The sequence below is a fragment of the Mustela erminea genome, chromosome 3, assembly GCF_009829155.1.
Source record: "Mustela erminea isolate mMusErm1 chromosome 3, mMusErm1.Pri, whole genome shotgun sequence".
Lineage (NCBI taxonomy): Eukaryota > Metazoa > Chordata > Mammalia > Carnivora > Mustelidae > Mustela > Mustela erminea.
The window spans coordinates 14,363,485-14,391,105 of NC_045616.1; the positions used below are offsets into that span (position 1 = coordinate 14,363,485).

The 27,621-nt window shown below is 58.2% G+C and overlaps 2 protein-coding genes and 1 long non-coding RNA gene across 6 annotated transcripts; 1 reads left to right on the forward strand and 2 right to left on the reverse strand.

Annotated features, from left to right (window-relative positions):
* Positions 1-1,119: 1,119 nt before the first annotated feature.
* On the reverse strand, positions 1,120-8,266 carry LOC116585912. The gene is made up of 5 exons (XR_004283800.1): positions 8,187-8,266; positions 6,513-6,682; positions 3,954-4,190; positions 2,828-2,872; positions 1,120-1,166 (listed from the first exon to the last, which is right to left on the reverse strand). It is a non-coding gene; the product is annotated as an uncharacterized LOC116585912 (long non-coding RNA).
* Positions 8,109-17,712, forward strand: MGAT4B (alpha-1,3-mannosyl-glycoprotein 4-beta-N-acetylglucosaminyltransferase B). Its single transcript, XM_032335292.1, has 15 exons — positions 8,109-8,291; positions 13,323-13,508; positions 13,590-13,730; positions 13,818-13,951; positions 14,370-14,416; positions 14,730-14,843; positions 15,027-15,102; positions 15,217-15,331; positions 15,636-15,766; positions 15,883-15,990; positions 16,088-16,281; positions 16,686-16,764; positions 16,848-16,935; positions 17,032-17,144; positions 17,230-17,712. Exons 1-15 carry the CDS (start codon positions 8,195-8,197, stop codon positions 17,251-17,253), a joined length of 1,647 nt encoding a protein of 548 aa, XP_032191183.1. The 5' UTR covers positions 8,109-8,194; the 3' UTR covers positions 17,254-17,712.
* A 965-nt stretch (positions 17,713-18,677) lies between these two features.
* On the reverse strand, positions 18,678-21,466 carry LTC4S (leukotriene C4 synthase). Of its 4 annotated transcripts, none has more exons than XM_032335300.1 (5): positions 21,060-21,466; positions 19,461-19,560; positions 19,274-19,344; positions 19,098-19,179; positions 18,678-18,928 (listed from the first exon to the last, which is right to left on the reverse strand). In XM_032335300.1, the coding sequence occupies exons 1-5, from the start codon at positions 21,115-21,117 to the stop codon at positions 18,787-18,789; spliced, it is 453 nt and encodes a 150-aa protein (XP_032191191.1). In that variant the 5' UTR covers positions 21,118-21,466; the 3' UTR covers positions 18,678-18,786. The 4 variants fall into 4 exon arrangements, with proteins under 4 accessions (XP_032191191.1, XP_032191190.1, XP_032191189.1 ...); XM_032335299.1 differs by having other exon boundaries at positions 18,678-18,940; XM_032335298.1 differs by having other exon boundaries at positions 19,274-19,543.
* Between the last annotated feature and the right edge of the window lie 6,155 nt (positions 21,467-27,621).

Here is a 27,621-nt window from a genome sequence, read left to right on the forward strand (position 1 = left end):
ACCAGAGACAAGGCCATGGCAGGACTCCGGCCACAATGCTCTGGGCCACCTTGAGGAAACTCAGGCTCACAGGGGATTAGGTTCCTCCAGAACCCAGCTCGGGGTCCAAGGGCTGAGTCATTTCTCTGTGAAGGAACAGTGTGCTTCGTGGGTGGGAGCTCCACACCATCCTCCACAAGGGAGGAATACACTCCCTCCTTGGCTCCTGATCCTGCCAACTCATTCTACCTGATGACTTTCCCCAGGCTCCTCCCTATCTGGAACTCTCCCTCCTCCTCCTGCATTGGCATCTCCTCCATGGGGGGAGGCCTTTCCTGAGCACCCCCTTGGGAAAACGCACAGACACTGGATGTTACCTCTTTTTAACCCCTCCTGCAAAAGTCCACAGCCCAGCCAAGAGGTGTGGGGGGCCGTGGCAGGGTGAGGGTGGGGTGGGTTTGGGGGGTTCTTAAAGAAAAAGGGCTCTGGGTACAGGAGTGGTGCAGTTGGTTAAGCCTCCGACTCTTGGTTTCGGCTCAGGTCGTGTTCTCGGGTCGAGAGATCGAGCCCCAGGTTGGGCTCCACGCTTAGCAGAGTAGGCTTGGGAATCTCTTTCTCTCCCTCTCCCTTTGCCCTCCCCCCACCTGCTGTCTCAAAAATAAATATATAAATGTTTTTTAAAAAAAGAAAGCAAGAAAAGGGGCTCAGGGTATGCACCATCAGGAAAATGCAGTAAAGCCGCAAGGCGTCATGATTGGAGAGTTCGGGAATGCTAAGTTGCCAGGCATGTAGCTGGAGGACAGGAGCATCAGTCTGGGCTCAGCTGCCTGCATGCCATCCCATGGGGGTGGGACACTTGTCCCAGAGGGGCCACTAAGGGACACCCTCTGCACGTGCTCCTCCATGGACAGCAGCCTGCGGAGGCCGCTCTCATCAACACTGAATGAGGGAAAGGAAGCACGCCAAGGCCCAGTTCGGGCCGTATGTGTAAATACTTGTCAGAAAGCTCTTGGACACCTGGGTGGCTCAGTCGGTTCAGCATCTGTCTTTGGTTCAGGTCATGATCTTGGTGTCCTGGGTTCAAGTCCCGTATCAGGCTCCCTGCTCAGTGGGGATCCTTCCCTCTCTCCCTCTGCTGCTCCCCCGACTTGTGCTTGCTTGCTCTCTCTCAAATAAATACATAAAATCTGAAAAAAAGAAGAAAGCAAGCAAGCTCAGTGCCCAGGTTAGGCGGTACTAGGGACCTCTCTAGCTGAGCCGCGTGCCTGGCCAGGAACAAATGTGCAGCCAGAGCATGGCCCAAGGTGGGAGTCCCTGGAGGGAGCCACAGGCCACCTGGGTAGAGGCTGGACTGGACCTCGTCCTCACTACTGTTGCCCACTGGCCAACCCCCTCTCAATTCTGTGCCCCTGGGCCCTTAGCCCTGGGTAGGTCCTTGCCCTGTGGAGATGCCAGCAGCAGCACTGGTTTGCCCCACCCACAGCACCAAGGAGAGCACCCCCACTCGCACACACATCAGATCTGGTGGTCCCCTAAGGCCACTGATTACTCAGAACCTACCCACGCCTGGGTGGAGGCTCAGACAAGGGTCACCAGTGTCACAGACGGAGATCCAGAGATCCGATGGAGCCAGACCTTGCAAGCCTCTCCCATTCTTTTGTGCACCCCCAGGGGGCCAGCCTGAAGGCAGATGGTTCTGGAATCATCCGTGGAGAAGGTTGGTGGTATGGGGGAGGGGACCATGATGAGACAGTGCAGCGACCCCGGACAGGTTTAGGCGTCCCAGGCTGATCCAAGACGGAGACCAGAGGAGGCATCTGGGCCTGGCAGAGCAGGTGGCTGCAGCTGGAGGCAGAGGGGTGGGGGCGGGGGCTGAAGTTCCCCTTGATAAAAGTTTGGGTGAGGGGCGCCTGGGTGGCTCAGTGGGTTAAAGGCTCTGCCTTCGGCTCAGGTCCCGGGGTCGTGGAGTCAAGCCCTGCATCGGGCTCTCTGTTCAGCCGGGAGCATGCTTCCTCCTCTCTCTCTCTGCCTGCCTCTCTGCCTACTTGTTATCTCTGTCAGATAAAATAAATAAAATCTTAAAAAAAAAAAGTTCGGGTGAGAGAAGGAAGGTTACAGCCCTCACTGTTGCATTTCTTTCTTTTTTTTTTTTTTAAAGATTTTTATTTATTTATTTATTTGACAGAGAGAAATCACAAGTAGTCGGAGAGGCAGGCAGAGAGAGAGAGAGGGAAGCAGGCTCCCTGCCGAGCGGAGAGCCCGATGCGGGACTCGATCCCAGGACTCTGAGATCATGACCTGAGCCGAAGGCAGCGGCTTAACCCACTGAGCCACCCAGGCGCCCTCACTGTTGCATTTCACATGCATTTCTAATTTCCTTTAAGGTTGGAAATTGTCCCTTAAGGATTCATTTCTCTCCAAGGGCTAAGTGGAGCGTGGGACAGGGACATGCCCAAGCTTGGCCAACCAGAGCACTGTGGCACCCTGGGTCAGGGCTGGGTGGGTAACCCTAGCTGGCCACTGACCCTGACCTCGGCCTTGGAGTTCCTTGGTCCCCAGCAGGCCTGATGCTGTATCACGAGATGCCTTAATCCAGTTGATTTGGGTTTCAGTCAGTGGTAACCACGAGTTCTACCGACCACCTGTCATGCCTGCCCCAGGGCCCCCAATGACAAGGATCCTCTGCACAACGCTGGCCAGCAGCCCGGGGCTCAGCTGTGACCCTGTGGTGCCTTCAGACCCCTGGCAGGTTCCTGTTGGTCATACATTCAGATAATCACAGTAAAACACTCACCAAGTGCTTCTCTTTTGCCAGGAAGCAGTCTGAATATTTTATGTATGAACTTACCTGCTCCCCTGAGGTAACGTCACACCCTTCGTTCCAGCCCAGGACCTGAGACAAGAGCCCTGTAAGACTAATAGACCAGAGCATGTGTTTATTTGCCAATGTCAAATCTTCTGTCCCTGTCGGGGAAGCCCATAATGTTCAGACAGTCACACCTGAAAGCCTGGGCAGGAACTACCACAACCAGAGTTCCCCAATGACCCGTGAGAGATGCCTGGCTTTGAGAAATATACCGTTATTAAATCATGGAAATGTTCGGTTATGAAGCCTATCCTGACTGATTATTATCCCCACTTTTCACCCTCTACCTCTACCACTACCCTTTTAGGTTCAGTACCTATTGCCTGTGAATTAAACTGACCAAAAAAAAAAAAAAAAAAAAAAAAAAGATTAGTAAGAGAAAAGTCAGAATTCTATTTCAGTACTAGGCAGTTAGAATTTGGGGGCTGATAGCCCAACTTAATAGGGAAAGCAGAGGAGGAGATGGTACTTTGGAGGGAAACAAAAGACTTCTAGGAAAGATAAATGGCTGCTCAGGAGAACGGATGAGAGGTATTAATTGATGGTTTTGTAACAATGGGCTTATCACGTTATAACAGCCACTCTGAAGGGGATTTAGAACAACTGAGTTATTTTGGGAGGCCTTGCTTTCAGGCATATAAGGGAGTTCAAGGAAAAGCCTATTTTCAGATGCTTTCAGCTCGATACAATTTTCATGCCCCAGTGATGTATTCTGGACTCCTTCACCTACAAGGGTCCTTTGCTCATCTCCCTGCTTCCTTTCTGCCTCCCTCCAGCCCCTTCCACACACCTCTCCCCTCTTGCTGTAGTGATCTTTTCAAAATGTCAGTATGACCATCTCAGTCCCTGGTTTGGATGCTCCCCGTAGCTCCAAGGGTAAAACCCCCAACCCCTGACAAGGTGTGCAAGGACTTGCTCCCCACCCACCCTTTCTCTCACTGAGCTGTAGGGACTCCTTCCATGGCTGATCCAGCTGACCCCCTCTGCTGGGGCCAGTCCTCCTTCTCCCCTGAGGCATATCACTAACCTCATCTCCCCAGGAAGGCCCACTATCTTCGGACAAAGAAACTTCCCCCACTGTAAGCTTTCTGAGCTCCATGGACTTTACCTTTCCAGGACTGGGTGGAGTGGCCAGAGACAGGATGCCAGCTGGGTAGTGTCCCGGCTAGTGTCCCTGGTATCATTGGTGACTCAGGCATGTCTGACACACGGCGAACACACAGAACATTGGTTATGAATGAAAATGGAAATGAGGTGTCCAAGGAAAGAAGGGACTGCTGAGGGCCAAGGTGAGGCTTAGGGCAGGACTTCTAAACTCTCAGGGGGCAGGAGATTCCCTTAGCACCTGGAAAGGACAAAACATGCTTAGAACCATGTTTTGAAATATATTAAAATATATTGCATTACACAAGAAGTACTAATATTGAAATGCAATTATCAAAATATAAAAACACGGGGCACCTGGGTGGCTCAGTGGGTTAAAGCCTCTGCCTTCAGCTCAGGTCATGATCCCAGGGTCCTAGTATCCTAGAGCCCCGCATCGGGCTCTCTGCTCAGCAGGGAGCCTGCTTCCTCCTCTCTTCTTCCTGCCTCTCTGCCTACTTGTGATCTCTCTGTCAAATAAATAAATATTTAAATATATATATATATAAAAAAAACACAAATGTGGGAGGTGCCTGCCTAGCTGGCTTGCTCCATGAACTCTTGATCTCAGGGTCCTGAATTTGAGCCCCACGTTGGAGGGGGGCTTGAATTCATGAGCCTGAGCTCATGACCGTGAGATCAAGGGTCCTGTGCTTTACCAACCGAGCCAGGTGCTGCACCTGTGATTCTTTATTAACTCATTCCATTAAAACATAGAGAGGTAGGGCTGATAAACACCAGAATCACCAAGCAGAAGTGTGTCACTGCTCTTCTGAGGCACCTGCGACACCCGCAATCTGAAAATCCCTGAAATTTCTGTTCAGTGGTCTCAAATACCACTCATTCTGCCCAACTTCCCTCGCCTCTGTTCATAACTGGAGGAAATGCTGCATTGCAGTTACAGATTAGTAAACATTTAAGATGGATTTTTTTTTTCTTTCTCTTCTTATCTCCTAGACCTTCCCAGTTCCAGGTCCCTGGACCACAGGTTGAGAAGCCCAGGAGAGAAGGATGGAAAGACCAGCCATTGCCAAGGGCCATGCCAGAAAATCTTTAGGAAGGCAAAGTGGGCTGAGGGTTGGCAGGTGATCGCGATATGGGGGAGTTTTCACTCTGTAAGAGGCAAGACAAGGGAAGAAGGACAAACAGCTTGGAGTCTGGGGAGAGAGCAGGACTGTTCTGTACCCGTTTGGCTCCCTGCTTTCTCCTGGATGGGGATCAGAGTTGCCAACCCCGGCACAGAAGCTGAACCCTTGGGTGAGGGGGTCCTGCTCCCCAGACCTCAACGGGCCTGGAGGGAATCTGGCTGTGGACAGTCCCTGGGGAATGAATTATTTCAAGGGCACAGAGAGCAGTGGAAAACTGCATGGGGGCCCAGCAAATGCTCCCATTTCAAAGGAGAAAGGTAGGAGTCTTCCAGGAGCTGGGACGGCAAGACCCCCACCACAGTGGCAGAATGAATGAATGAATGAATCCAGGAACAAATGCATTAAGGAACATCCGGCCTCGCCTCCCGGGGATGTCACTTCTGCAAGCTTCTGTTCTCTTGCCAGGACCACCCCACTTCCAGCCCCCTTCTGGTGGCAGCACCGGCTTTCTTGGGGATATCCCTTCTCTCCCTCAGCTTACAATCCCAGCAGGACATTTGGGCATAGCATTGACAAACTGGCAGGTGTGTGGGGAATCCCACCTGGGGAAGACTGCTTCCCCAGGACCCCTGTGGCTGCCCAACCACCGGCTCAGGTGTGTGGCCCCCTCCAGCCTAGAGCCGCTAGCCCCTTTCCCACTCCCCTTCACTCCAGACCTTACACTTCCCAAAGTCGATCACCACCCTTCTCCCCCACCATGGCCCTGGATAGTGCCATTCTTGATAGAGGTCTTGCAATCCCCAGGATTCTGTCTCCATCCCTGGGGCACCCCTAATTCCGGTTCCTCCTCCCCAAAGCCAGAGTGTCCATGGGAGGGGACTCAGATGAGTTTCCCAAACTTTTGTCATAGACAAGCCATCTCTTTAATTTTTATTGATTTAATAATTTTCCTTAAATCAACTCGCTTTTAAACTTAAATAGACATTTAGAAAAATTTTAAAACCCCTGTATCACAGTCCAGATGAAAAACTATTCTCCCTTGCCACAACCAGTAGATGCCCTGTAAAAACACAGGAACACAGTTTCCTTCAGAAGACTCCAGGGGCGCCTGGGTAGCTCAGTGGGTTAAAGCCTCTGCCTTCTGCTAAGGTCATGATCCCAGAGTCCTCTCTGCTCAGTCGGGAGCCGGCTTCCTCTTCTCTCTGCCTGCCTCTCTGCCTACTTGTGATCTCTATCTGTCAAATAAAAATCTTTAAAAAAAAAAAAAAAAGACTCCAACAATGGCTCAGTGGGTTAAGAGCCTGCCTTCGGCTCTTTGATCCCAGGGTCCTGGGTTCCGGCTGGGAGTCTGCTTCTCCCTCTCAGACCCCTTCCTTTGCTCCTCCCCCCTGCTCATGCGTCCCAGTTCTCTTTCTCTCTGGAATAAAAAAAGTCACCTGGGTGGCTGAGTTGGTTGGGCAACGGCCTTCCTCTTGGGTCATGATCCCAGAGTCCTGGGATGGAGTCCTGAGTGGAGCTTCCTGCTGCCGGTGAAGCCTTCTTCTCCCTCTCCTCCCTGCTCTTGCCCTCTCTCACTATCTGTCTCGCTCTCTCCAATAAATAAAACCTTAAAAAAGAAGAAGGAAAAGAAGCTCGTGTCAGTTCATAAAGTTCATTAGGGGGCCCCTGGGTGGCTCAGTCGGTTAAGTGATGGACTCTTGGTTTGGGCTCAGGTCATGCTCTTGAGGTCCCGCCATGGGGCCCAGGAACAACCGGCTCTGGCTCAGCGTGGAATCTGCTTAGACTCTCTCTCCTTACTTGCTCCCAGCATAAATACCTCTACCGAGGCTCCTGCCCAGACCCTCCCGTGCTCCCTGGAGCACATCCTATCCCCAGATGTGGACCCGGTCTGGAAGGAAAAACAAACCCCCAGCAACTCCTGGTCTGAAGCCTCTCCCACCGGGCGGAGCCTGCGAGCAATGCTGGGAACCAGGACTCTAGGAACTGAAAAAGGGGGCTCCCCAAATGTCCGGCCCGAACCTCAGGAGGACGAATCCTTTCACCGTTTGCAGTTTGCACCCTCCCCGGTTTCACCGAGGGCTGGGGAAAGAAGAAAGGCCGGAGCGCCCCGCGGTGAGGGGAGAGGCGAAGGACCGCGAGGGGCTGTGGCCCGCCTCACCCTGAGGTCCCCCTGCCTCCCACCCACCCGCGCCACCCCGGGAGCCAGCCCCCCTCTGGACTGGCCACCGTGCCCAACACCCGCGTAACAGCGGCTCTTTTGCTCGGGAAAACAGCCCGCTGCCCGCACTCTGCGGAGCAGGAGCGCCTCCGGCAGCCCCCGCGCGCCCTCATCCCGCCGACTGAGAAAGATTCTGGAAGGGGAAGCGCCCGGGGCGCGGTGCAGGCAGCGGCCACACGGGCCGGCCTCCCAGCTCTAGGCACGGCCAGCTCCAGCTGCACCTCACCCCCTCCTGCCGGCCCGAGGGTCCCGGGGTAAAGGGGACGTGGGGTCCGGGGCTCAGCTAGAGAGGGGCAGTGGGTCCTAATGGAGAGGTTAAGAAACCGGGGTCCAGGCCGCCGCTCCCCACCCCCGGCTCGCCACCTCCCCCGCAGCCCACCTGCACTCGCGAAGGCCCCGGCCTCGACCTACCCGAGGCGGCCCGACGCCGAGGCCGCGCGAGCCCACGCAGGGAGCCACCGTCTCGGGCCGCGCGGGCGGGATCCCGGGAGCCGCTACCCCACCCCGCCCCCTCGCGGTGCTGGCGGCGGCAGCGGGTGATGCGGCCCCTTTAAATCTGGGCCGCCCCGCCCTGCGCTGCCGACTCCGCGGCGGCCCCGGATCCAGGCCGGGCCGCGGCTCTCGCCGCCCAGCCTCGCCGAGCCCAGCCCGGCCCGGCCCAGCCGCCCAGTCGAGGCCGCCCGCGCCGCCCGCCCCGCGCCGGCGAGGATCCGTCAGCGCGGCGCCCAGCCCTTGTCCCCGGCGCCGCCCGCCCGCGCCCCCGCCCGGCCCCGGGCCCCCAGCCCCATCCCGCCCCGGGGCCGGGGCCCCCCGACCGCCTCCCGGCCCCCCGCGCCCCGGCCCCGGCTCCCCGGGCCATGCGGCCTCGGCCCCGCCGGCGCCCGCCGCGCACCCGAGGAGATGAGGCTCCGCAATGGCACCTTCCTGACGCTGCTGCTCTTCTGCCTGTGCGCCTTCCTCTCGCTCTCCTGGTACGCGGCGCTCAGCGGCCAGAAAGGTGAGCCCCTCCCCCGCCGGGCCCCGCGCCGCGTCCCGCACCTGGGCTCACCTGGGCGCCGGCGGCCGGAGCGGGGTCCGGCCGGCGGCCGCGGGAGGCGGCCGGAAGCCGACGCAGGCGCCCCTTCCCCGCCCGGGCGGCGCGGGAGGACGCCCCTCCCATCCTCGCCCCCACTTGTTTGCTGCGGGAATAGCGAAATCCTCCTCCGGCCTGGGCTGGGCCGCCGGGGCCGAGCGGTCAGCGGGGGCCCGGGGCAGCGCTCCGGACCGCGGGACCCGCCTCGGTGAGTACGGCTGCGCCCGTACTAGGGCTGGTCGCTCCCGCGGGCGACCTGGGGACCTTGGAGTTTCCAGAGAGGGACAGAGATACAAGGTCAGGAGATGGTCGTGGCCAGGTGGCCCCAAGGTACCTTCTCCAGGCACCTGGGCAGGAGAAGGTGCAGTGTCCCTGAGACAGGTGCGAGGGGGCAGCCCGGCAGCACCCTCCACCCCACACCACCTCTCCACCCCAGCGTAAGGTGGGGGGCCGCTCTCTGGGGCCTCCGCTGCCCTCATTCATGACGTCTGGCCCCAGGATTCCTCGGCGGGGACCTGGGTGCTGGGGGAGAACTCCCGTGGCTGCTGGCCCGCCGCTGGCCTGGAGAGTAGCCCGCCGAGCCTCGGCTACCCGTTAACTTTTTTCGTGTGGTCTCATCAGACCTCCACCCCTCCACCTGAAGTTTGGACAGGCTGGCCAGACTACCACCACTCCTCTGAGCTTGGTCTGCACACCTGGGGATGGGGCAGGGGCAGGCCACAGCTCTGGCTGAAGTCCCTTGATGTTGGTTGGGACTGGGACGGCTGGGGCTGAGGAGGCCCTCACAGGCCTCATTCCCCCTGGCCTGCTGCATAGGAGCCTCCGGGAAAAGCTGCTTCCTTCCTGCCTCCTGGCCTTCCTGCGGGAAGTCTAAGCGGGATGGGCTGGGGCCAGCTGACCCTCTGCCTCCCTCCTACCTCCTGCTTCCCTCTTTTCTCAACCCCATGCTATATGAAGCTGGAGGAGGGACGCCTGAGGGAGGCTCTGGAAACTTCCTGACCCTACAAGCCCCAACGACCCCCACCTGTCTCTCCTGCCTAACCAGCACCCAGCCTGCTGCGGTCCACTGGCCCCTTAAGGCTCCAGGGGCCCTGAAGGGAGATCCCTGGGGCCTGGCACAGGGAGGGCATGGCTGGGGCAGAGTTCTCCAGAAGACTGTAGGTTGGGTGTGTCACCTGGGAGAAGGCACGGATGGGGCAGAGTCCTCTGTAGGTGGGTGTGTCATCAGGAGTAAAGCATGTGAGACCTTTGGGACAGTAGCCACATAAGCAGGGTGGCATGGAGACCAGGGTGGGCCTGGATCCAATGCGCTGGGACACACCTGTCTGCCCGTGAGTGGGCTGATGAGCCCTTGCACCCCATCCTCAGCCAGGCCGCGGTTCCTGTGCACCTCCTGCAACAGCCACGTGCCCTCATCCTGAGATCAGGAGTTGCAGTGCAGATGTCCCCCCACACAACCCCTTCTCTGGGAGCCTGGCTGGCCCAGGGAACTGACCTCCAGGAGCAGCAGAGGGACAGCGGACACCAGAAGCTCCATCCAGGGCCCACCATCTCCAAGGGGGCCATCCAGGAGGCTGGCACTCCAAGCCAAAGACATGTGGGGCTCAGAGGCAGGGGTCCTCACAGAAGCCCAAAAGCATGTGAGGCACGGTGACAGGGTGACCAGGCACTTCTCTGTCAAAGGCTCTTCCTCTTTTAGGGGGCCCGGCAAAGCCAGGTCTTTGGAGGCCTCAAGAAGAGCCTGAATCTGGGCTCTTAGGCAAACCCTTCTACTTTGTACGAGTAGACACCTGCACGTGGGGAGGCCGGGCCTGATCCCAGCTTCTGGCTGCAGTAAAGTGAGGGATTTAGGACAGGGCTAGCCCAGGCACCAGTACAGAGGGGAAGGGCAGAAGAACCCGGATCAGTAAGAAAGGTAGGCTGAGAGCCAAAGAGGAAGGAGGCAGCAGGAGCAGGTGGCTTCCTGGAAGCTTAGGGCCAAGGGCCAAGAAGGATACCCAGGCCTTGGCCAGCTGGACCCTGCATCCGGGTTTGGGGCCCACTTTCATAACCAGCCTTGACCAGATTTGTGCAACAGCTCCACTAGCACTCAGGCTCTGGCCCTGAGCCAAGCACCTGCTGCAGACCCATCCCCAGGGAGAACAGCAGACCCTGTAGGGCTGGCCTCAGCCCTGCCCAGCATCCCAGCAGCACCCTCCTTGCCCCCTTTGAGGGAGTTTGTGAGGCCTGGAGAGGAGACCACCCCGGGCCCACCTGCACATTAACCCCACCCCTTCACTGGTCCTAACACCTGCCTGTGCCCCTCGGAGTCTGTTTCCCCTTCCCTAAGTACATGCCACATGGCCTGTGCCTGGCTTGGCTCTTAAATCTGTTTCTTCAGTCAAGGGGGAACCAGGGGAGGACTGTGGTCCTTGGTCCTCAGGTGACCTGATTACTTTGCCTTTGGGTGGAAGGAGGAGTGGGAAAGGCGCCTTTGTGGGGCCCCAGCTGCTGTCCTTTCGTAGGGCCAGCTGCACCCGGGCCAGGCCTCCACCCTAGGAAGGTGTGCAGAGAGAGAAGCCAAAGTGCCCTCAGCCCTAGCTCCCAGGAACTTCTGTCCCTTTGACCCTCCCCTCCCTTGAACCACCTCCCTAGCCTGTTCACCGTGGCAGTCCAGCCACCCAGCCTGAAAAGGTCGTAGGGGTGCCAGGATGGCTTTGCAGAGCCCCACCACCTAAGGCTCAGCCCAGGGGGACAGAGTTTGAGATTCCAGCTTTGAGAGGCAAAGACAGTGGACCCAGGGACATCAGGGACGATGGTCCAGTTGGGGACCTTGTAGGCAGGGCAGGAGCAGGGCGGGATGCTGAGGGACAGGGCCTGTGGTGTGGAGGGAAAGAACAGAAGGGTTGGTGTGGACCTATTGCCTTCTGGTAAACAGAGGAAGTTCAGGACCCGGGGTTGGGGAGGCCCCTAGGAAGGGAGGCCAGGGTAGGGAGCAGGCTGGACCCAGGCCTCGGTGGCCAGGGTGACTCAGGTGCCCACGGCTGCCCATCTGGCTTGTCTGCCCAAGCAGGTGAAGGTGGAACAAAGCTTAGTCTACACAAGAGAGAAGGCCTGGGAGGCCTCCTCCCTCCCCCAACTTCACAGAGCAGCTCTGAACTCCCTCCCGGGCCCTGAGCACTCCAGTCCCCGTTTCCTGTGGGACCGCTGCCCCAGAGGAAGAAGCTCGTGGTGCCTGGTGCCACCCCACTCTGAGCAGGGTGGGTGAGTGCTTGATGGGGGTGGTTGGCTCCTGTTCAAGGGGTCAGGTTTCCAGGGTAACCGGGCCACTGAACCCAGCACAGAGCCTCACAGATCTTGTAACCTGACTCTCCCCTCCCTCCTCCTGCAGGGCTGTCCCTGTGGGGCCAGCAGATGAGTCTGGAGTGCCTTAGGGAGGGCCCGCTTGGCTCACCTCCCCAGCCTCCCCCTCCCTCCGCACACCCTCCACCCCCTTCCTCTTCCCCTTGGATTTAGCTCTTAGACCTCTGCCCCTTGCAGTTTAAGGGGGGAGGGGTATCCTGAGATGACAGAAATTTGCCTTGGTCATGACCTTTGGTGCACATTGCTGGGTGGGGGTGGCCACTATCCTGGGGCATTCTGGGGGCTGGGACCCCACGGGGAAATCAAGAAACAGAAGAACTGCCTAGGGTTGAGAGGGGGAGATCTGGAAGGTTTCCTGGACTTGAACACTGGACTTTGAAACTAGGCCTCGAAGGCTTCATGGGTTTTCATTAGACCCAGAAAAGAAAAGGAGCTCCCAGGCAGAAGAGTGCACACGCGAAGACACAAATAGGAGACAAGGAAAAGCCGGTGTAGGGATGACAAATAGAGCAGAAGCGAGCTGAGAACAGTCCTTGAGTGCACAGCCCCACAGGATACGCCTGCACTGGCCACTGGTGGTGGTGGGGGGGATTGTTGTTTGTCTCATTCTTGCTCACTGGTCCCTGCCAGACCATTGGGGCCAGGTGCTTGGCATCCTGGGAATCCCTTTCCACTGTCAGCACCCTGGTGGTGCTCCCACCCTGCCTGCACCCATAATGCCCGCAGCTGGGACCCAGCTGGAGGTTGGGACACAGGTCCTCCTGGGTGAGGGGGACACGTGCTTAGTACAAGTCTCCAGAGAGCCAGGCCCGTGGGCATTCGGAGCTGTGTCCCCTTGCAGCTGCTGACTCACTGAGTGACCTGGGAGTAGTTCCTCAATTTTGTCTATCCTTGGAGCACAGGGAGGCCCTAACTGCAGCAGCTACCCCGCAGGTCTGGAGGGCGACAGAGAATCCAGAGCTGGTGCTTAGTGCAGAATGAGCACTGGGGCCCATTGGCACTTGGAGTACAGAATGAGAACCCAGGGAGGGCCACTCCCAGAGGGACTTGGGGCTGCCTGTGACCTCTTCTGTGAACACCAGTGGGGAGCAAAGGGCAGAAGCCAAGGGGGGGAAGGGGACAGGCCAGGGAGCTAAGAAGCCTTTTGAAGAAGGGCTGCGTCCTTGTGCCCTGGGGGATACCCTGGGCATCAACCCTCCTGGAAGGACTGGATACTGCAGAAAGAACCAAGAGGGGGTTTGGGAGCCACTGGGTGATAATTCAGTCTAAGGACTGCCCCACCTGGGGCTGGAAGTAACCCCGAAGCTCTCCTTCAGCTGTCCCCTCAAAAGTGAAGATAATGGGGGAGGGGGAGAGTACTGGAGAGTACTGATCCTGCCAGGGAGGATTTTTCTCCCCGCAGTGTGTCAGTGTGACCTCAAAGTGACCCTTATGCACACTCCCCCTGCGCGCACGCGCACACACACACACGGAGCTGGCATGTGCACAGGCACAAGAACAGATGTAGGTGGACCATCGCACGGATGGGCACAAAAATGCGCGCGCGGGCACACTCCCCGGGCAGTAGGTCAGCGCTCGGCTGCCCCCTGGTGACAGCGTGCGAACTCCCCACAGGCGATGTGGTGGACGTGTACCAGCGGGAGTTCCTGGCGCTGCGTGACCGGCTGCATGCCGCTGAGCAGGAGAGCCTCAAGCGCTCCAAGGAGCTCAACCTGGTGCTGGACGAGATCAAGAGGGCCGTATCGGAGAGGCAGGCGCTGCGAGAGGGGGAGGGCAATCGCACCTGGGGCCGCCTAACTGGTGAGCGCGGGAGCGGCGCCCGGGGAGGCGGGACGGATGGCGGGCCGCCTCGTCTGACCCGTCCCTCCCCGACCCGCTCAGAGGATCCACGACTGAAGCCGTGGAACGTCTCCCACAAGCACGTGCTGCACCTGCCCACCGTCTTCCATCACCTGCCTCACCTGCTGGCCAAGGAAAGCAGCCTGCAACCCGCCGTGCGCGTGGGCCAGGGCCGCACCGGAGGTAGGGGCCGGTCCCGGCAGGGGCTGGGCGGTGGGGGGCGGGCGGGCCCCACCCTCCCGCCGGTACCGACTCCTCGCGCCCCTGCAGTGTCGGTAGTGATGGGCATCCCCAGCGTGCGGCGCGAGGTGCACTCGTACCTGACGGACACGCTGCACTCGCTCATCTCGGAGCTGAGCCCGCAGGAGAAGGAGGACTCGGTCATCGTGGTGCTGATCGCCGAGGCGAGTGGGCTGGGGGGCGGGGTGGGGGGCGGGTGGAGCATTCGGGAAACACAGGGCACGAAATAACAAGGAGGAGAAATGAAAACCGAGCAACATTCTGGAGGAAAACATTGCCAGAGGTTCGATTGTCAGTTTCATTCACAAATTTATGAAAAGTTAAAAAAAAAAAAAAAAAAAAAGACCATTTCAGCGCCCCCTGGTGGAGACGCCAGTTACCTAGGCTGCCCCACCCCCAGGGCCCCGTGTACACAGGCCACACCTGTGGCCCCCAGGCCCAGACTTACTCGGCCCTCAGGATGGGGGGTTCACTCCCGTTGTGCATGGGGTCATCTGAAGCCCGCGCCCTTCCCCCAACCCCTTCTCCCAGGGCATTTGGGGTGGCAGTCAGTCTTAGGGAGGGTACTTGGTCTCCCCACAGACTGACCCACAGTACACCTCGGTGGTGACAGAGAACATCAAAGCCTTGTGAGTACTGACGGACCCATAAAACTGGTGGGGGGGAGGGGCTCAGCAGAGTGTGGGGCAGGCAGGTGCCTACTTCCCCTACATGATCCTGGCTTCTGATGTGGGAAAGGGGGCTACCTCTCTTCTCTGAAAGACAGTGGGTGTATAGAGGTGGCCCAGCCTCCTGGAGCCCCACTGCCTCCTTAGGGTGGGTGTGCTGTTGGGTGATGGCTGCCTGGGGGGCTTGAACAGAGGGACCGGGTCCAGCTAGCTCAGTGCTGCCCCAACTGCTGTGCCTAGAGACTGCCCACCCACTGGCCTTCCATTTCCCCAGGTTCCCCACGGAGATCCATTCCGGGCTCCTGGAAGTCATCTCCCCTTCCCCCCACTTCTACCCTGACTTCTCCCGCCTCCGAGAGTCCTTTGGGGACCCCAAGGAGAGAGTCAGGTACGAGAACTCCCCCCTTCCCCGTGCACCCCGACCACCTGCCCACTGGTGCTGAGAACCCGGTCTGTGGGTGCCCAGGTTCTAGGCACTTCCTGGCAGTGCCTCCATTTCTCCATCAGAGAACCCCTACATGGGGTTGGGGTGGTGGGTCTGAGCTCCTGAGCCCCTGCCCCTGCCCTGCAGGTGGAGGACCAAACAAAACCTCGATTACTGCTTCCTCATGATGTATGCGCAGTCCAAAGGCATCTACTACGTGCAGGTCAGCACTGAGACCCTGTTTTGCTCCTCATCGGCCCTGGCCCCTGGTGGTGAGCCCAGCCCCACCCCAGTGCCCATCCTGAGCCCAGCCCCCCTTCTACCCACCCCTGTGCAGCTGGAGGATGACATTGTCGCCAAGCCCAACTACCTGAGCACCATGAAGAACTTTGCACTCCAGCAGCCTTCAGAGGACTGGATGATCCTGGAGTTTTCCCAGCTGGGCTTCATTGGTGGGCCCCCCCAACCCGGCCATGCCACGGACCTGACCAGGGCCCCTCAGTCTGGCCGACCTTGGCCTCTCTGTCCTTGACCCTGCAGCCCTGGGACCACAGAACGTCATGCTTGCGAGCTTTGCCAGCCCCAGCTGGCCTGTTTCCCCTCGCCCTCTATCTCAGGATGTCGGGGCTCACCACACCTGTTTATCCCCTCTGTGCCCGCCCCTGCCTGCAGCTGACCATGGGGCTTGCTGTGGGCGCCTTCTTAGTGACCCCCCCACGCCCACCCAGCACCCCTTTCCCCCTTTCCCACCCCCAGGGAAGATGTTCAAGTCGCTGGACCTGAGCCTGATTGTGGAGTTCATCCTCATGTTCTACCGGGACAAGCCCATTGACTGGCTCCTGGACCACATTCTGTGGGTGAAGGTCTGCAACCCCGAGAAGGATGCGGTGAGCAAGGGCAGCACCAAGGGCGGGGCGGGGCAGGGGGAGGCACGCAGCCTCCAGCATGGACTAACACAGGAGACAGCCAAGCTGGGCCCTCAGATATCCCTATCCCTCTGCAGAAGCACTGTGACCGGCAGAAGGCCAACCTGCGGATCCGCTTCAAGCCATCCCTCTTCCAGCACGTGGGCACACACTCCTCACTGGCTGGCAAGATCCAGAAACTGAAGGTGGGCTGTGCCACCCTTGGGTCTGGCCAGGGGTGGCAGGGCAAGTCCCCCTCGAGAGGGGGCCCTCTCTAAGTCTGCTGTCCCTCCTCGGCGGCAGGACAAGGACTTTGGGAAGCAGGCACTGAGGAAGGAGCACGTGAACCCACCGGCCGAGGTGAGCACAAGCCTCAAGACATACCAGCACTTCACCCTGGAGAAGGCCTACCTGCGCGAGGATTTCTTCTGGGCCTTCACGCCTGCGGCCGGGGACTTCATCCGCTTCCGCTTCTTCCAGCCGCTGCGCCTTGAGCGGTCAGTGCTGGCACCCATAGGTCCACCCCGGGGGAGGCGCAGGGAGAACACCAGGGGATAGGCCTCACCATGTGCCCCTCTTGGGCCCCTAGCAAATGACTTAACCTCACCTTCCTCAGTGTCCTTATCTGAAGAGGAAGGTTCAGCATGGTAGGTACTAAGAATAAGGCAGTGCCCACAGTAGCTCTGTGACAGTGGCCCATCACCTTCGTCTTGCACAAACCAATGTCTGCCCCCCAGGTGGTCCCCCGCCTGGCTCAGCGCCCCAGGGCTCACCTGCCACCCTCCTGGGCTAGACCTGGCCTTTTCTGTGCCAGACGGGGGCCAGGGCTGCACCACCACCTCTCCCCCTCTCCCACCCCTCCCGCACCGCCGCAGCAACTCACAGGCCTGTCTGGCCACAGGTTCTTCTTCCGCAGTGGAAACATCGAGCACCCAGAGGACAAGCTCTTCAACACGTCAGTGGAGGTGCTGCCCTTTGATGTGAGTGTGGCAGGGGAAGGATGTGCTGGAAGCCTGGCCCCTCCCACCGCCACTGGCTTCAGCCCTTTACTGTTGCCCCCCAGAACCCCCAGTCAGACAAGGAGGCCCTGCAGGAGGGCCGCTCAGCCACCCTCCGGTACCCTCGGAGCCCTGACGGCTACCTCCAGATAGGTGAGTTGGGGGCAGGCAGGCGGAGGCGGGGTTGGGGGAATGGGGCTGGGCCGAGCCAGGGTCTAGGGCTCGAGGCTCAGTGCTGCCCTCCCTCAGGCTCCTTCTCCAAGGGTGTGGCAGAGGGCGAGGTGGACCCTGCCTTTGGCCCCCTGGAAGCACTGCGCCTCTCCATCCAGACGGACTCCCCAGTGTGGGTCATTCTGAGCGAGGTAAGCCAGGCAGGTCAGGGAGCCAGACCAGGGCTGAGCACCGAGGCCTCCTGCACCTCGCTGACCCTGAGCCCTGCTCTTCTAGATCTTCCTGAAAAAGGCCGACTAAGCTGAGGGCTTCTGAGGGTGCACTCTGGCCGGCCCTGAAGCCCCCTGGGAGACCCGGGATGTTGTCGCTGCTGCCCCGGAGGGCCCGGTGCCGTCGCCGCCCCAAGCCTGAGGGGTTCTGCCCGGCGCCCCGCTCCACAGGCCTGGGATCCCCGCTGGCCCGGAGGCCCCAGGAGCTGGTGCTGCCCCCGCCCGCCCGGCCGCGGGAGGAGGCAGGCGGCCCCCACACTGTGCCTGAGGCCGGCCCGTGCCGCCCGGAACCGTTCGCATCCCCGGCCGGCTCGAGCCAGGCTGTTTTAGAAGAGCTTTTTCCTGGGCGCCCGCTGTCTCCGGCGCGAACACTGGAATGCATATACTACTTTATGTGCTGTGTTTTTTATTCTTGGATACATTTGATTTTTTCACGTAAGTCCACATATACTTCTATAAGAGCGTGACTTGTAATAAAGGGTTAATGAAGCGCGTGTCTCTTGTGTGAGTGCGCGTTCCCAGAGCTCCAGCAGGTGGCGGGAGGCCGGGCGCGGCCACCTCGGCCCGCCGCGCCTCGCAGCTCCGCACGACCTCAGCCGCACTTCCCCGAGGGCCCGGGGCCTCGGGAGCGGTGACTCGAGGGTGGAGGCGGCGCGGAATCCCGGGCCGGGAGCCCAAAGCGGCCTCCGCTTCCGGACGACTGCCCCCGCCCCCAGCCAAGCACGTCCCCTAACACCCATCATCCCGCCGCCAACTGCCTGTTCCTCTCAAACGCGAGGCATCCCGGATCTCCCACTTCGTGAGTCCCAGCCCTGCTCTAGTTTTCAGTCCCCAAGGCCCCGCTCATCCCGCCACGCCCCCCACCCCCGTATCTGACATATTTTAGGGTCTCCCGCCCACGTTGGGGCCTGTGCACACGCGGCTGCCCTGCCTGGAAAGCTCCTCTCTTCTGCAGACTGGGCTAAAAAATCTCTTTAGGGACGCTGTCCGGCCAGCAGGCCTTGTCCAGGTTTGGTCACCCAAGGCACCCGGGCGCCCCTCCCCCGCCCCCCAGAGCGCCTGTCACAGCTACGTTGCCTGCACTGGTCGTCGCCCCCACGGCTGCGCGCCAGGGTGTCTGAACATCTACACCGTGCTGGACGCCAGGCACCGAGTGCTGACCGGAAAATGTCCCTGGTGTCAGCTGTGAAAGCCAGGGGACGAGGAAGAGGGCGGTAGGGGGACAGTGAAGAGGCAGCAGGCCTTAGAGGAGGGGACAGGCGAGGAAAGCGTTGAACGCAGGGAAGAGGAGCCGTGGGGTAAACCCTGGCGAAAAGGGCTGCCCCAGGGCCAAAGAGGGCCCTGTCCTTCCGCAGCACCCCACCCTCCGGGAAGCCCACCGGCCGCCGCGGCTCGGGGCTGGGCTCCACGGCACGCGGCGCGCGAACCCCTCCGACCCAGATAATGCGTCCGTGGTCCAGCCATCGACACTTTAATTGGAGACAGAGATGGAGCGAGCACCCCTCCCATGTCCTCCCGGAAGCTCCGGCCCTTCTCCGGTTCCGCTGACCAGGCGTCCTCCATCTCAGGCCCTGGGCAGCAGCTTCCCGAGCCGTCCCAGAAGCGCGGTCCGCAGCGCGAGGGGGAGAAAGTGGACGAGCAGGCCGAGTGCTGCGAGCGCCAGGAGCAGCCAAAGCGCGCGCGCGCTCGCGTACAATGGAGTCAACCTGCGGGCGGGGCTCAGCGGGGTGGGGGGGCTCAGCGGGGGCGGGGCGCCGGCGGCCCCGCCCCCTACCGGGCCATCAGACCCCTCCCACAAGCCCCCCGACCCGCCCCGTCCGGTCCCCGCTTTCTCGGCCCCTGGCGCCCTCCCACGATCCCCGCCCGGGTCCTCACCTTTGCTGCGCCGAGCGCGCGTAGCCCTGAAAGTAGCGGAGGCGTGCGAAAAGGTAGACCAAGCCGCATAGGGCCGCCGTACCTGGGGGAGGGCGGGCGGGGCAAGGTGAGCCGACGGGCGCGGGACCCGGGGCTGCGGGACAGACGGGGCGGGCGCGCCTGTCCCGAGCGCAGACCTTCGTGAAAGAAGATGCCGGCGACCCAGAGCGTGGCCAGGAACAGCGGGAAGTACTCGCTGCAATTCACCCTGCGGTGGGGGCGGGTGGCATGAGGGCGCCGACGGAGGCGTGGGGCGGGGAGCTCGGACCCTGCCGGCGCCCGGGATCGCTCACTTCCGCCCCGCGCCCTCCCGCCAAGTCTCACTGGGCTCGGTAGACGCGTTCGAACTCCGGCGGCCCGGTGGTGAGCGGCGGAGACACGCGGAAGGCTCTGCGCGCGGAGATCACCTGCAGGGAGAAATAGACTGGGGGCGAGAAGGGGCGGGAGTCAGGTCTCCCTGCCCGGAGGCCCGCACCCTCTGTCCGTTCCCACCTTTTCTCCGCCCTCTCCACGCCGACCTTGTCACGACTCCCCTTTAAAGCTCTCCTGGAAAATAAAGGCCAGCCAAGGGGCTCTCTCGCCCCCACCCCTTGTTTCTGGGCCCGCCCTGTATCTAAGATGCTCAAGAGGGAGGGCAGTGTGAGGGCCTGGGATGCCAAGAGGCCCTGTCCCCCACCCTCACCCCACCTCCCCAGACACATCTGTACCGGGGAGGGACCGGAAGCTCAGGACTTGGCTCCTGAGTCCTTTGACTTGCAAAACACAGGCAAATGTCTAGCTCCTACTCTTTAGACACGGACCTTGACCTTGGGGGTCCCTGAAGAGGGCACACAACTGGGGCTTGAGGGCAGAGGTGGCTCATTCTTCCAGGTACAGGAGAGGATACACTCTGCGGTCTACAGTTTCTGGCCCCCACCTACAGGGCCCACTAGGCGGGGAGGATCTCTTGACCCTACATCAGGCCAGGCTCCTGCCTTAGTTTCTCTGTTCAGGTGTTCTGGACCCCAACCTAAATCTGACAGATATTCCCTCCCCTCACCCCAGGTGGTTGCTGCTGGGACACTTCTAGTCCCACCTGGACCTCCTGGGGCTCTGTCTCCCTCCATTTCAGCATGGGTGGCTGTGGAGGGTCAGCTGGCCCCAGAGGATCTGCATGCACAGGGGCCCCCACCGCACACACAGCCCTGGTGCTGGCTGTCCCCAGCTGTCTTCCAGCAACTCCTGTGGCCTTGGTGCCCTTGGTGCCATATACCTTCCCAGGTGCCCTGTGGGTGCCGAGGGCATGCGTACCATCGGTGTAGGACCTGGAGGAGGCCCAGTGGCTGCATGAGGAGGGCTAAGAGACAAGCTTGCTCGTGAAGCAGATCAATTCAGCCCCCCAGCAGGGCCCCTGCTCAGGCTATGCCTTGTCCTAGCCCCTACAGCGTGGGGTCACGGTGTCCCAAGTGGCAAGGATGCCTAGCTTGGGAATGTGTCCTCTAGGGCTAGCCTAAAAGGCCAACCCAGAGGCCCCTTTGGGGGCTCAGGGAGCAGGTTCCAACCCTGTCCAGCTCTATGCGGATCCCAGCATAGAAAAGATGCCTTTGAAGGCAGAGCTGGGTTCTCCTGGGAACCCCAGCAAGAGGACAGTGGGAGAGGAAAAGGGAGGGAGAGGACAAGAGCAGGATCCATTGGAGCAGGGCTGCACCAGGCCCACGGCTGCCCCTCTTCGAGACCCACAGCCAGAACCATGCAAGCTTCTCAGTCTTCAACTGAGGCCAGAAGAGCTGGGGCCCCAGGACTCTGGGCGCTCCAGACTTTGCCTCTGCCCCTACCATCCCCCCCGCTCCCGGGCCCTCCAGCCCCTCCCCAGGGTCTGGAGCGCAGAAGGCAGGCTGCAGGAGTCCAGAGCCCGTCCACCTCCCCAAACAGGAGCCATCTCACCTTGCAGCAGGACTCCCAGGAGGGTGACAGTGGCCAGAAGAGCCACCTCGTCCTGCATGGTGCTGGCAGCTCTACGGGCCCAGGCTGGTGTGTGAAGAGAGTCACTGCAGAGCACTTCTCGGCCCCAGTCTGCTGGCTCTCTCAAGAGGCTGGCCAGGAAAGGAAGACTGGCCCTTCTCCCCGCCCCTTCTCAGGGGAGGGGGCCTGAGGGAGGGCGTGAAAGCCCACAGCCAGTGAAAGGGCAGAAGCCTGAGCAGGCGGAAACCAGGGCCAGACGGAGCCCAGGGAAGGATGGAGCAGCGGCCTGGGGGCAGCCTGGCCACTTCCTGCCAATCATTGTTTTGTTTTGTTTTGTTTAAGATTTTACTTATTTATTTGAGAGAGGGAGAGCAGAAGGAGAGGGACAAGTGGACTCCACACTGAGCGCGGAGCCCTATGTGGGGCTCAATCCCATGATCATGACCTGAGCCAAAACCAAGAGTCAGAGGCTTAATAGACTGAGGCCCCACCAGGCGCCCCTTCCCGGTCATTCTTGCCTCTTCTGTGCCTAGCGTTGTGCTGGCAGAGCCCCAGGCATCTGCCCGAGCCTCCTACAGCCTTGCGTGGGCCTGGCTCCCTTGTCCACCCAGCATCCTCCAGGACCTGCACCTGCAGCAGTCTCCGTTGGCTCTCCGGACCTCCCCTTGTCCTGAGTCTGGTCCCAGGAAACCAGAGGGTCTTCCCCAATGCCCCCCTCCCCCGCCAACTCCCTCCTTTGGCTATCACTTTCCACTGACCATCAAGTCCTTCTCATTCTCAAATCCACCCCATGCCACCTTCCGAGCCCTGCCCTGCCTTGGTTGTCTCTCATCGGGGCACAGGTCACGGGCTCCTCGAGGGTTCCCAGCCCCACCCCCCCCCACCCATACAAGCTCACATACCTGTGTCCCCCACCGCCCAACCAGGGCTGTGATGGAACATAGAACCCTGATGCAGGACTATCCCCGCACCCAGACCACACTGGACACAGCCACGTCCCTGCTCCCCTCAGGAAACCTGATGTCTGCCAGCTTCACAGCTACTTGGGCTCTGTGCACAACAGACCACCTGAAGATGACCCTGCTAGCCTGGCATGGTGGGTCAGACCCCTCAGGATCCTTGAGCCCATCCTCTCCTGGGGCTCTGACCCTAGAATGGTCACCTGCTGTTCCCACCTGCCCAGTGTCCCCCCCCCTTGGGGGATCCCAACCCTTCCTCTTCCCAGGTCCTATGGTGTGGACAGAGCTGCCTGCCACCCTTCCCAGGCCTGAGGGATGGACATGTGAGTCAGAACTGACTGTGCTGGCCAAGGCTAATTCAAGAGGGTGAGATGCAGTTCTGGAAACTTCCTTAGAACTTTGGGAAACTGAACTCATGGGGGGGAGGAAGATTTCTGAGAGCCCTTTATGGCCACTGGCCACCCCGAGGAGGAGAGAGCCAACACGAGGCCACACTGGGAGAAAGGAGGTGGCTGATGTCCTGGAGCCCCAGGGCCAACTTGCCCACAGTAACCCTCTAGCCGGGCAGGCTTGCCATTTCATAGGCAGCCACTTCTTCCTTTGGCTAGGGCTGGTTGGAGCTGGGTTTGGTCAACAGTGGCAGAGCCCAGCCTGATAGGGGCACATGGGCAGAAGCTGACAAGGCTGAACGCACAGGCAGGCCCGGCTGCAGGAGGGATGAAGTGGCCGGGTCCTTGGGGCAACCGCCTCTGCATTTAGTCCTGGGCCGTTGTGAAACCCTGGCACCCTCTGCCTGGTTGCTCTGGGGGAGTCTCCACATGTCAGCGTCCTGGGACCCCAGGAGCTCTGTCCTTGCCACCTAGTGTTGTGGCATATGGAAATGAAGTTCTCAGTCACCAGCCTGAGCAGCTGTGCTGGGCCGCCTCTGCCAGGGAGAGCAGCTGCTGCTGAATCCCGCACAGAGTTTTTATTTTTGTTTTTGTTTTTGTTTTTGTTTTTATCAGAAAGCAAGGACAGATGTCTCCAACCATGGAAAGGAGTACAAAGCGGCAAATATCTTCCCTAGGCATAGGCACTCAGGGAGTCAGTACTGGGATAAGGGAGGAGCAGATGTTCGTGCTAGCAATCTCCAGGTACAGAAAGGGGAGGCTGAAGTCACATTCCTTCCTAGCTCCTAACTCATGTGCTGTCCCTGGGGATCATGGGATCCTATTGCCACTGGGCCACTGCATTCAACAGCTGAGAACAGGACCGCAGCTGACACTCACCCCTTAGGGCTTACAATATATTTTCTAAGAATAATTCCACAGTTCCCCCTTGCCTTGTCAACTATAATGAGAAAGGAGATCATTAAAAGCAGTATGCCCATGTCAAACCGAGAGTAGAAATTGAACCCAGGGAACCAATTTTTTCTCTGGACTGAGCACACAGAAACGTCCCTGACATTCTTCATGATAGCCTGTTGACTTCCCTGTAATTGTGCTTATAACCTAAGTTTCAAATTTTCAATGGAGAGATTCAAGAGGAGGAAAAGGCTTGATGAAGATGAGTCTTCAATTGCCCCCCCAAGTCTTGGTATAGGGAATTGAAGTAACACAGCGGGAGGAAAGAGTCAGGAGTTCGCTGGGATCTGGTCCAGAGTGCTTGGGATCTAGCCCCTCCTAGCCAGACATCAGCAGCCTTGAGAGCCTGCCATCTAACTAAAATGTGTGGCTCAATCTTGACCTGTTCTTCTAAATTAGATGTAGTGTTTTGCATATATGAATGCATTTGTCATGCAGTTTGGAGATAGAAAAGATGCGGCAGCAATGGCCGAAACAGCAGCGATGGTTAAAATAGCTGCCAATGGGATACCTACGAACCGATTTGTTCTTTTTCTCTCTCTTGTAAAGCATAGACCAGTTATTATAGGCGAGATCCCCCTTGCCGTGGCCCAGACAATCGGACTGAGAGCCAGGCCTGGGCTTAAAGGACAGAAAATGCTCCAATAAAGCCTTCTTGTTTTGGGGCTTTCTATAACTTTTTTTTTTTTTTTTTTTTTTAATGGAAAAGGAGGCACTCTCTCCGACAGCTTTATTTTCTGCCCTCAGAGAGGGCGGAGGGTGAGGCAATTTATTAGGGGATAATGCTGGAGCCTCTGGTGGGGTGCTAGGGGCTGTTGTTGCGACTGGGGACGGTGGGGGCCAGATTTGAAAGGGGGAGGAATAAAGTCCTGCCAACTAGTTTTAGCTGTTTTTCTTCTGCAAAGAGTAGATAGCAATCAGGTATAGATTCCATGGATCCGAAGGAGAGATTTTAAGAGGACCCAAAGCATCTTTTAGCCTTTTGCCCATAGGTTCTCAGTCTTCAACCGAAAGAGCCTTCAGGCAGGTGCCCTAGGCAATGTTGATATATTACAGACAACAGCTGTGTCGATTCTTCATTTCTTCGCATCCTATAGAATGTAGCAGTATATGTAGCTGTTTTTTAATGAGAACCTGTTTCTTCCTTAAATATGTTCCCATGACTGACAGGTTTATAACAGACAGAAAAGTAGATCAGGACGAAATAGAAAGTAAATACTGCACAAAATAGAGAAAAAATGAGGTCAATGGTTACTCCGTCACAGACACAGACTCTACCTGGATGAGCGGACGTCCTTTCCCTTTCTAGGGCTTCAGGACTCTTACCAGATCCTGAAGATGTCCAAGGACCAAATGTCATTGCGCACTGCAATAAAATTCTCAGTCACCGACCTGAGCCTCCATGCAGGGCTGCCTCTACTAGGGGGAGCACCCGCCACTGAATCCCACACAGAGCTTTTATTTTATTTTGTTATTATTATTATTTTTTTTTATCAGAAAAGCAAGGACAGACGCCTCCAAGCGTGGGAAAGGGGTACAAAGGGGCAAATATCTGGAAGTGGGCTTGCATTCTTCCCTAGGCATGGGCATGCAGGGAGTCAGTCCTGGGATAAGGGAGGAGCGGATGTTCATGCTAGCAATCTCCAGGTGCAGAAAGGGAGGACTGAGGTTACATTCCTTCCTAGCTTCTAACTCATGCCCTGCCCCTGGGGATTGTGGGAACCTTGCTCCCAGGGGCCACTGTGTTCAACAGCCCGAGAATAGGACTGTTGATGACACTCCCACACTGTCCCTTAGGGCTTACAGTATATTTTCTAAGAATAACTCCACAACCCAGCTGGCCTCTTTCCTTGCTGCCCCCCAAGCATGGGTTATAGCCTGAGAGCTTCGTAGTCTGCTGGGCTCCCCGAGAGCCCCTTTCACCCCTCTCCTGGCCTGGCCGGTGCCCAAGGAATGCCCTTTGCCATCAGGGCCCCCGGGAACCAGCTGCTCCCCAGGGGGTGCTGCAGGCTCCCTGGCGACAGGGGTGGGGGCTCCATGCCAGTGCCCTGCTTTAGACCAGCTCTGCCAATTACAGTGGGCGCTCAGGGGTGGAGACGTGTCCTCCAGCTCGCTCACTCTCTCTCTGCCGCTCAGCCCCCTTCCTCCCTGAAAGCGGTCCTGACCACAGCCCCCTGCTCTGGCCTCCTCTCCCACCCCCTCAGGGCCGACTGCGAGGACCATGCGTGTCTGTGGGCAGACATAGTGTGTGTCCCTTGGGGCCTCTGTGCCTGTCGCGTGTGGGAGCTCACGTGTGTGTCTGTGGGTCTCCACACATTTCAGGGGATCCCTTCTGCCAAAGCCTCATTTCCTCTGAGGCCCAGACATCCTCCCCTCCAAGCCGATCCTCTGCCCTGGCAACAGGAAGCTGAGGCCTAGCCCAAGCAGCTTCTGAGGAAGTCCTTGGGCAGAGGTCCAGGCCATAACTGGGGTCTGCACCCCTGGAGCTCTCCCCAGGCCTTCCCATCTGTACCTCCCTTCCTGCCCTCACCCAGCCTCTCAGGGCCTTGCCGGGGCTAGGCCTGCTCTGGCTGACCGAGGTGTCGCCGGAGGCCCCTCTGGGCATGGCCACCCTCCTGGGCAGCCCTAAGGTGCTCGTATCATGAAGGAAGTGGAAAAGCCCCTCCCTGAGCCCTTGCAGGACACACCTCTGTGACCCTGGACCACTCCCTCTGTGCTACCTCTCCTACAGGGGCCCTGAGGAACATTCTGGAAGCTGAGCTCATCAAGGACCTCTGAGGAAAGGAAGAGCCAACAGAGCCATTTTGTTGAGAAGAAACCACAACTTCAGAACAACAGACCGTGGTAAGCGTGAAGAACTCAGACGCTAAGCTAAATTTAAAAAGTAATAATAAAAGGGGAGCGGGGTTGAGGGGAGTGAGAGAGGGGCTGCTGGGACTGGCTGACTTAGTTGACTGGAGCTCATGACTCTAAATCCTGGGGTTGTGAACTCAAGACCCACCCTGGGTATGGAGATAACTTAAATAAATAAACTTTTTAAAAAAGATGTTAAAATTATTTTACTGGGGCCCCTGGGTGGCTCAGTGGGTTAAAGCCTCTGCCTTCAGCTCAGGTCATGATCCCAAGGTCCTGGGATCGAGCCCCACATCGGGCTCCCTGCTCAGCATGGAGCCTGCTTCCTCCTCTCTCTGCCTGCCTCTCTGCCTACTTGTGATCTTTGTCTGTCAGATAAATAAATAAAATCTTTTTAAAAAAAATTATTTTACTTACCAAAAGCATTGCAAAAATAGTACACAGTTCCCAGATACCCTTCACCCCAGCTTCCCTTAATGTTAAAATCTAATAAGGCATAATTCCATTATGTAAACTGAAAAATTAATATGGATACAAACTTATCACTGGTCATTCTACAGACCTTATTTAACATACACCAACTGTTCCACCAAATGGGACAAAGGCCTCAAAACCATTATACTAAGTTATACCAAACACAGAAGGCCATATATTATATGATCTTTACATGAAATGTCCAGAAAAAGCAAATCAAAAGATGCAGAGAGTAGATCACTGGGGGTCCAGGGCTCGGGGTGGGATGAAGACGTTCTAAAACCAGATTATGTTTGCACAGCTCAGTACATTTACTAAAAGTCACTGAATGGTGCCCTTAAAATGGGCAAATTTTGTGGTTATATATAAGTTAGTTGATGCCTGAACAATGAACGCACCAACAGTCAAACATCTGAGTATAATTCCCTCAAAAACTTAACTTTAACAGCCTATGGTAGACCAGAAGCCCTACCCATAATGTAATCAATTAACGTGTATTTTGTATTTTGTGTTTTACATGTCGTATATACTGTAGCCTTACAATAAAGTTAGCTAGAGAAAATTATTAAGAAAATCACAAGGGGGCACCTGGCTGGTTTACTCCATAGAGCATGTGACTTGGGATTTCAGGGATGTGAGTTCAAGCCCCACATTGGGTGTAGAGATTACTTAAAAATAAAATCTTTTTTTTTTCTTGAAGATTTTATTTATTTGACAGAGAGAAACACAATGGAAGAGTGAACACAAGCAGGGGGAGTGGGAGAGGGAGAAGCAGGCTTCCCTCCGAGCAGAGAGCCCAATGTGGGGCTTGATCCCAGAACCCTGGGATCATGACCTGAGCCGAAAGCAGACGCTTAATAACGGAGCCACCCAGGCACCCCTAAAAATAAAATCTTTAAAAAAAGAGAGAGAGAG

Coding starts and splice junctions, on each gene's coding strand:
- MGAT4B (XM_032335292.1), top strand. CDS start 8,195: ATGAGGCTCCGCAATGGCACCTTCCTGACGCTGCTGCTCTTCTGCCTG. Junction 13,731..13,817: donor GGGCCAGGGCCGCACCGGAG/GTAGGGGCCGGT, acceptor GCGCCCCTGCAG/TGTCGGTAGTGATGGGCATC. Junction 15,332..15,635: donor TTCCCAGCTGGGCTTCATTG/GTGGGCCCCCCC, acceptor TCCCACCCCCAG/GGAAGATGTTCAAGTCGCTG.
- LTC4S (XM_032335297.1), bottom strand. CDS start 21,117: ATGCAGGACGAGGTGGCTCTTCTGGCCACTGTCACCCTCCTGGGAGTC. Junction 19,544..21,059: donor CCTGGGAGTCCTGCTGCAAG/GTGAGATGGCTC, acceptor TTCTCCCTGCAG/GTGATCTCCGCGCGCAGAGC. Junction 19,180..19,273: donor CGGCATCTTCTTTCACGAAG/GTCTGCGCTCGG, acceptor GCCCTCCCCCAG/GTACGGCGGCCCTATGCGGC.